At 36.4% G+C, this 8,765-nt stretch overlaps 1 protein-coding gene across 1 annotated transcript; it reads right to left on the bottom strand.

The window, feature by feature from the left end:
- Positions 1-512: 512 nt before the first annotated feature.
- LOC139129502 (serine/threonine-protein kinase/endoribonuclease IRE1-like) lies at positions 513-8,186 on the bottom strand. The gene is made up of 9 exons (XM_070695140.1): positions 8,046-8,186; positions 7,586-7,792; positions 7,221-7,332; positions 6,898-6,986; positions 4,149-4,354; positions 3,456-3,533; positions 2,974-3,031; positions 2,601-2,730; positions 513-2,175 (listed from the first exon to the last, which is right to left on the bottom strand). Exons 2-8 carry the CDS (start codon positions 7,742-7,744, stop codon positions 2,653-2,655), a joined length of 780 nt encoding a protein of 259 aa, XP_070551241.1. The 5' UTR covers positions 7,745-7,792; positions 8,046-8,186; the 3' UTR covers positions 513-2,175; positions 2,601-2,652.
- Positions 8,187-8,765: the final 579 nt, after the last annotated feature.

The raw sequence follows: 8,765 nt of genomic DNA, 5'->3' as shown, positions 1-8,765 counted from the left end.
TTGCTTTTAAATTGCCAAAAATTGTGAAGAGTGGACCGTGCGTGATTTATTGGGGACAGATATTCGGACTCTCATATCTTTTCTGATCTACCAGTTGAAGGGCCATTTTAAAGTTCTCGGAGTAAGAAATCGATTTCTTTTCCTAAATGAGCTAGCACAGGCCATTGTGAATTTCGAATGTCGGTAAATGTTAGGTTGTTTTTCTCTCTAGTACAAAATTTTGCAAGGAGACCGCTCATTTGTATTCGTGGTTTCCTTGAACGTTTCACATAGGAAAGTTTGAGCAATAGTTTAGTTTTTTTTTTCACTTCCGAGGCGCACTGAGTGACACCATCTCAAGAAAGCACACGAACAAACCAACTACAATCGCCGGTGCGTACGTTGTAGGCCAAGCTTCAGAAAGGATTCCTCTTGGTAAAGGATGGAAGATTTCTCTGCATTTCATGTATCAATGTTACAAAGCAAGGCAGGCTATATCAAGCTTTACACTTAGACTAAGTTCAATGTGGAAGAAGGTCATACTTGTGGTTTAATTTATGAAAGATCTCCTCGTAAGTTCACACACTGACACAGTTATTTTAGCAACTACGTCATCAAATACAGGTTAAGTCTGTTGAAGTTAAGGTAGCCTAGACCCTATTCGTCGCTTTCGGGCTTTGTCCCCACTCCGTCTAGCCTCGATTTTGTCCATAAACTAGCCCATAAACCAAACGTTCTATGGCTAGTTTATGAGTAACAACAAATTAATCATTCGCCAATCATGACGGGAACATTTGGACTGACTGACTTTCAAAGGGACGCCAGTGACACTTTCAAATGAGCTGATTTTATGTTACAGCGCTAAAAGTGGGCATCAAGGCAAGACAGAATGTGGACGAAGGCTGAAAGCAACGAACAGGGTCTCGACTAAAGTTAAAGAGACAAAATCGATATCTTTTTAAAATATTTCGGTCATCTTTTTTAATTTGAGCGACTGCAACTATTCATTTTGTTCTGCTCATTGAAACACGAAACATTGCCAGTCGTTAGACCCCCACTCCCTGATCGTAATTATTACAACAAGTGCTTTAGAAGTCATAATTTGTGGTCTATACGTCATAAGCATATTTAAAAATTGCGTGTGAGTGTGAGCAGAGGATTAATAATTCGACATGTTCAAGTTTTAGTGAGCAGTGAACAACTTCGAACAATGAAACGAAATAACTTGAAAAACAGCGATTTTTTCCATCGCTTACACGTCAGACAGAACGTCCACTAGAACTTTCTAATACACCTCAAATTGTAGTCTAAGTATACGATGACGTACCGTTCACGACGTTGTCCGAGTAATTGAACGTCATTTCATTGGCTACATGAAGCAAATGTCATTGGTAGTATGTTCATGAAGATGTGCTATCGTAATATCAGTACAGAATTTCATATATTCATCACGGATTCTCTCCCTGACTAGACACATCGACTTATACAGGTCATTTCAAGTACAGCCTTTTTTTAGAAAAAGGTATAAAATATAAATTGAAATATATCACAAAACAAAACAATATCAAGGTTTTGTCCTGGAATGAGAATTCATATTATCTAAGCTAAGTTAAAAGCTACTAATACCTAGTACATCGAGCGCGCTTTGAAGAAAATATCCAACATTACTTATTATCGGCATTTGAGACATTTCAGCTTCTCATATCAACAATATTTTTATGTCAATATTAACGAATTCAAAGTTATAGACTTAAAATGCTATTACAACACACTATCCTTTCCGTTCATAAGTACATCTTACTATCTTCACTTGAAGAGGGCGCTCTTGGTAGGATGGCAGAACTAGAACAATACGCAAATGAAGCTAGTTTATATAGCAAGTGAGCGATAGAAAAGCTGCCTGAATATGTGTACGGTCTATTCTCGGTTAAAACAATAACATCACATTAAACCACGCTTGGCGTGTTGGCAAATGTTTTTGGTCAGAATTTTCTTACGTTTTTTTCTGCAAAGGATGTACGCTACACATTTTAAAACTCATCGCGGGAAAAGAATTGTAAAAGAGCCTCGTCTTTGGTCCAGTTAGTACCAGTGCTGTATCTACTTTGGTGGATGACGTCATAGACAGTCAGAAATACATCCGGGAACGTTTCCAGAAAGTAGACAGCAGGTGTCTCTTGTGGAGCAGCGTTGGTTCTGTGAAAGACGATGACTGCGTATCAATTGCAACACTTTTGAAACAGTTTCATTAAGGCAAGGCTGAGAAACCAATTCAACAGGTCTATGGACAGTGTACACTGATGAAGTAATGGTAAAATCGAGATCGTAATGAAAACGTTCGACCGATTTTAATTTCAGTTTGTACCTCGAGCAAAGCAGAAAAACGTCTTAAACTTTTTAGTGTAATCATGCTTCATATTATATCTGGATAACCGTCAATAACATGACTTATTTTCTAAAAGATTTTGCCATTATTCAAAAATACATCACATGATACACAAGTAGAAAAAGTATAAAATATCTTACAAAATGCCTTACACATAAAGGATATGGTAATAACAAATTACCAGTCTGTAGATATCTTGTTTTGAGGGATACGATATCATTGTTGATCCACTTACGTGTTATGCTTTGGCATTGAAGTGTCGGCATAGTAACATGTTTTCATGAACTTCAACAGTTCGGCAGCATTTGGTCCAATGGTGGCGTCCTTGACAATGAAGAATATGGTCCTGTCCGCACTTTGTCAACCTAGTCGTATGAAAAATAAACAAATAAAACGCATTTTATCATGCCAGTTGAAGTAAACCGAATAGGAACAAAGGTTCGTTTAATCCTCTTTTTGGCCGCAATTCTCTGGTAACTATTACTAAATCTTGTTTTCCGTTGCCCATAAGTCAAATTAATTGGTCAATTTTAATGCTCCCATTACGTTTTATTTATAATAGATAAATCTATCTTTTGACATAATAAAATCAAATTTTATATTCCTACCCAATTCACAATGTTCACCTTCTCTCCTGATGTGTTGATCTCCGATTGCAGAATATGGCTGGAATTTGTAATAAGACGAACCACGGAGATCAGCGTCATTCAAGGTACAATGAAAAGAAACAATTTAACAAAGTCAACGAACAAATAGAAAATCACAAGAACAATAGGGTCATCTCAAACCATATAAGTGGCGGTACCAGGAAGCCAGGATGGTAGTGAATAACATTTTCAGACAAAGTCGTGTCACACTTCGATACCATATCTCCCTGTCTACCATTGAACTTCTAAGACGACTACTTAAAAAACACAGGCATTCAAGATTTTTTGATGAATAATTAATTCAAAACGATACTTTAGATCATCAGTAAGTCCTTTGGCACTACGGAACATTCCTCATGCCTGAAGACCCTTCTATAAAAGGAGTTACCAAGACGATGGTTCATTAAAAGTTACCGAAAGAAAGTCTTAACTAAACTACATACGCTTGTCCGGATGCCAAGACTGAAGAAACTGCAACAATGAAACCAAATCGCTTTTCGTTTGGCCAAAAGAAAGCATGCCTGAAAGAAAAATGATAAAACTGAGTGCCTCCTTTAGAATCACAATGAATGTGAAAAAAAACCACAAATATTTTCATGCAAGCTCTTGTACGAAGACGAGTATAAATACATACTCCTGATGATGGATAGAAAGACCGCCGGATACCAGGAGCTCATAGACAGACAGAAAGACAGACAGACGACAGACAGACAGGCAGACACAAACTGGCATACAAATATAAAGATGCCAAGAGAAAAAAAAGGATTGGATAACCAGACACATTTATACGTATGACTACACATCCATTCATACATACATACATACATACATACATACATACATACATACATACATACATACATACATACATACATACATACATACATACATACATACGTACATACGTACATACTGAAAAGTGATCAATCAGACAAATACAAAAATAAATGTATTGAATTCAGCCATTTCATTCATTCATTGACAAACATTTATTTCTTAAACGCATGCTACAGGAACAAATCAGCATATGACACCATTTTCTTTTCTTAGAATAGGTGTTGTTACAGCTTATTTACTATGAAAACTAACGATTGTCATCCTGAAGATAAGATGGGCCAGCCTTATTGTATCTTTACCTCAACACTTCATTTATTTCGGGTCTCCGTTTTCTATCTTTTCGTATCATCCATTCCACTAGATGTCTTGCCACGCAGTCCTTCAGCTTATCAATGTTGATTGCCTTTTCATCTTTTATATTCATGGCGATTCCAATGGGAGCTTTCATGTCTCCAAAGGGATGAATGCCACCAGTAAGTGTATAGAAGACAAGCATTCCAGCGACCTAGAATCAAGAAGAAAATATGCTTTAGATGATATATCACACCATATGCATTGTGTCACTACATTATCGAAGACAATAACTTGCCTGTGAACGTTTGTGTATGTATAACATTTCTGGCTAAACTGGCATTCATTGAGTTTCAACTGCAGCAGTTTCATTCCTGCGCTAGTGTGCAAAGCTCAGAGTCTAAAATGATTTAATAAAACATAGGGCCAAAGTCCCTGAAGCTACAATAGACATGGATACAAAATTAAGTATTTCCTGACTGTATGAAATTATCTCACTTAGGTCATCCTAGGGACTTGTAAACCAAATATTAAAGCTGTCTGACCAGCGGTTTTGAAAAAACAAGCAACTCAACAGTTGACAGAGCTCTGCTGTGTTATGTAGAGAATAACCTTTTGTGACACATGTATTGATGAAGAAGGTGGATATCTTTCATTAACAATGTAAGTGAGTTCTGTTGAATAAGTTGAGACTGTACATACTCAGAGAAAGCACACTGAAGAGACAAATGTTTGAAACTTAAGAAGTTCAAGGTCATCAAAAGCATTATAAGGAATCATGTAACTTTCATTGCACTGTTTACACAGATTGCACAATTGCTATAAATAGCACATGAGGAATCTTACAGCCAAGCTTTACCATAAAAACCCTATCACTTTGACCACTCTTTAATTGACCACTCTATTTTTTTCCTCAAAAAGTAATTTTATTTTATCCTTACCAAGTCAACCATAAATGGAAATTAGAACTTTCTCTATCTCTATCTCTATTGACTATTTTGAGCAATTCTTTTAGATAACATACAGGGCACAATAAATGACGGTTCAGAATATGTCAAAGTTGGGATTCAGGAAAGTTGCCTTTACATGTTTTAATCCTCCAAGATGGTAAGCATTTACTATGAACTGTCAAAAAAGTTGAACTTTCTGATAATTCTACATAAAAATTATTTGGGCTTTGATGATTTCCTGATTAATTCAATTATTTAAAATCATATTAATTATTTTTTTCTGGGTGAATTGATAGGGTTTATACAGTACAAGAATTACATTACAATGCAAGTCAAATTTTGACCAAAAATGACAAAAAAAAATTCCTTAAAAATACACATTTGCATATTTTGAACAAATCTAAGTTGGGTTACCCTAGGGACCTGTATACCAAATAACAAAGCTGTCTGACCAGCGGTTATGAAGAAGAAGATTTTTTATCAAAAACACCTTTTTTGGCATTAATTTGCCTATTTTCAACAATATCAAAAAATTAAAAAAAACAGTTTCTCAAAATCATATTTTTAATCTACTCAACAAATATCGAATCAGTAAGTACTGCGGTTCTCAAGATATTTGAGTGGACGGACGCCTCACAAACGGACATACATACATACATACATACATACATACAGACTGACGACGGACGCCGGACGGATACCCATCCCAATAGCTTCTATAGACTATAGTCTATAGTAGCTAATAAAACCACAGTTCAATCTCTGACTGTGTACGCTCAGCCACATTTCCCGAGATCCCTCTTCTGTCACGTAAGGACAATCATTTCACATTCCGATGTCTAATACAGAGCAGAAACCTGACGATATCTACATTCAGGGCAAATGTCGTTCTCAGGAAGACTGTCCTTACATATCAGAATTATACAATGAGTGACACTTCATATTACTGAAACACCTGCATTAAAGCTCCATAAACTGTATCTTTTGGCTATGTTTTCAGAACTTTGTTATGCGGTTTCCTCACACTTTCTGCATCGAATCCCTAAAATGTAATTTAATGCCCAGTATTTAGCATATAAACACAACCTATATAAGTATAATCTCCATTGTAATTGTTGAAAATTGTATTCAAGTCCGGACTAGAATTCATTTGTGAACAATAAACAATGATCACTACACTCATATATATATATATATATATATATATATATATATATATATATATACATATATATGCTGACAAAAAGAATACGTGAAATTTCAGCATGACAAACGGATTAGGGTCAGACACGGTAGTTGCTAATAGAATACTGGAAAACTTGCCACAAGTTACAGCTTATGTCCCTTTAAATGCAATGATTTATTAATTAAAGTGCTTGCAAATTAACATAGGCGATGGTTTTGTATGATATGTTTTTACTTTACTGTAAAATGTGCAAACACAAACTTTTACGTGCAAACAAATAATTTTGTTGATGTTGTCCAAGAAATTAATGCAAACGTTGTTAGAAATTGTGTTTATCGCTTTCACAGTCACCGGTAGCCTATTAATGTGTCTCGGATCGTGTGGCGAGCGGACATTGACTTCAACACAATCCAAATCCCAACCAAATCACTTGACAAAGGAAAATTTGAATATTAGGCAATCGCATACTTCTCATTGTCGGCCCCAGTGTTACGTCAGCGCATCAAATATTGCACCGACGTTTGTCCGTCTGTCTACAATTGGAGTTTGATAACTCTAAACTAAACAAAAAAACATGAAACCTAGGACGCGGACGCAACAATAGTCAACCATTATTTTTACCTGAATATCGCTTTTTTCTCTGTACATTGCTTCCCCTCTTCCTTCAATTAGCGGCGCCACCATTTCCCATGATTCCCTGCACTCCGTTCCTGATAACGACAAGTCCGAGTAGTCAGTGTTGAAGACGGTACAAAAAAGTTTACATCAGTTGGCAGCGTTGAGGACCGGTCTGGAACATTTAATTTAAACTGAAAAGCTTTATATTTAGTCTACTTGTTTTGTATGCAAAACGAATACATCCTCCACGACGTCGTAGTCTTCGAGATGACAGACAGTGTGAGGATGATCCTCTTATATTGATATCGATAACTGGCCTATACTACCTGCAGCTATTGTTTTCTTCGTATGGATGCGGGTTTGATCAGCAAGGAGCCGACTTATGCCAAAGTCGCTGAGTTTTGCTCTTCCACGATAGTCTATGAGGATATTCCTAGGCTGTGTGAAAATTGAAATAAAGATGACAAATCTTTAACAATAATCAATTAAATATTAGTACATTTTCAGTCTCTGTAACTTACACCGACGTAGTTTGTTTACTTGCTAGTACGGTCATCGTATTACATATAGACAATACGAATATTTCCTTTTTTTTCGGACTGTATCGCTAACAGAGTTTATGTAGTTACTTTTTATCCATTATGGTTAGCTTTACCTTATCACAATCATGATTTTCATCGCGTCTGCTTACCTTTAGGTCCCTGTGAACAATCTTCATTTTGTGCAGAGTTCTCAAGCCTGACAAAAAATGTATGATGACATTTCTGTAGGCAACCTGGCGAGTTTCCTCATCTGAACCTGTGCTCAGCTCTTGAATATAGCTCTCCAGAGTCTTCTCACACAGTTCCATCACAAGCTAAAGACTTCGATCGTATATCGAGTCCGGTTGTATGTGACGCTAGGGTATTAAAACACGTTGAAAAATGATTAGCGAACCTTCTCAATAATTCACTATCCTCAATGTACTAATTATAGATTCTGAAGTTTGTAAAGAGTGAAATTGGATGAAATTAGATGAAACTTATATGAAATTATGAAAGTCATTGCGATTATGACAACAAAACTACATTTAGGGCCTAAATACAGTGAATCCAATAATTTCTAAATCATTGTTCGTTAAGTGGCCGGAATAAGCAGGAAGACGTACTTACATACAGTTCTACAATGTTCATCGATAAACCATTTACTCTCTTCATCACTGCTACTTCATTCTCAATTGAAGCACCCTTGGGATCAATTCTCTTGACAGCGACTTCTACTGACTGTTTCAGGTCTATTGCCACGTATACGTCGGTCAGATGCCCACTAGGGAGGTAAAAAGAAATTAATGAAACCTCCGATAATGAATCGCATTAATTGATAACTTCGAAGAAAATACTGAAAGGGATCCACAAAAGTATCCAACGTAAAAATGATATACAGTTGTCCTTTCTCAGTGAGATCTCGCAAGACTTTGATATGAAATTAGGATTTTGCCAAGTGAAATAAAATAAGATTGGCATGACCGTAGGTTCCACTGGCTTTAATTTTGTTAAAGAAATTAGCGAGTTTTTGCAATTGGTAACTGAATTATCTAGGGTCTTTGACTATATTAATGATTTGCTTTCTCCGAGCGCCTCTTAGAAGTGACCTTGAACCATAGCAACGAAAAATCATGTCAAATCTAGTCAAATCTCGCAGTTTCAAAAACAAGTTGCACGACGGTTTATCGAGTCGTTTGATCAGTAGCAAGACGCAACTTACCCTCTAGCAATTAGGAATTCATCCGTCAAACATAATTTTACGCCGTCTAACTGTTGAACATGCTGATCATCAGTCATCGCCATCAACTTTTCCAGTTTTTCACGCCAAACGATACTTTTGAAATGGAT

The sequence above is a fragment of the Ptychodera flava genome, chromosome 1 (genome assembly GCF_041260155.1).
Source record: "Ptychodera flava strain L36383 chromosome 1, AS_Pfla_20210202, whole genome shotgun sequence".
NCBI classification, from domain to species: domain Eukaryota; kingdom Metazoa; phylum Hemichordata; class Enteropneusta; family Ptychoderidae; genus Ptychodera; species Ptychodera flava.
Note: the sequence above shows the minus strand (reverse complement) of the source record. Positions and strands in the feature narration are given on the sequence as shown.

Bases quoted from the DNA above. Each gene is read 5' to 3' on its own strand.
- LOC139129502 (XM_070695140.1), bottom strand. From the start codon at position 7,744: ATGGAACTGTGTGAGAAGACTCTGGAGAGCTATATTCAAGAGCTGAGC. The intron at 6,987-7,220 runs GTAGTATAGGCC...TGTCGTTATCAG, and splicing joins GAAGAAAACAATAGCTGCAG to GAACGGAGTGCAGGGAATCA. The intron at 3,534-4,148 runs GTAAAGATACAA...TTTTTCTTTCAG, and splicing joins GAAATAAATGAAGTGTTGAG to GCATGCTTTCTTTTGGCCAA.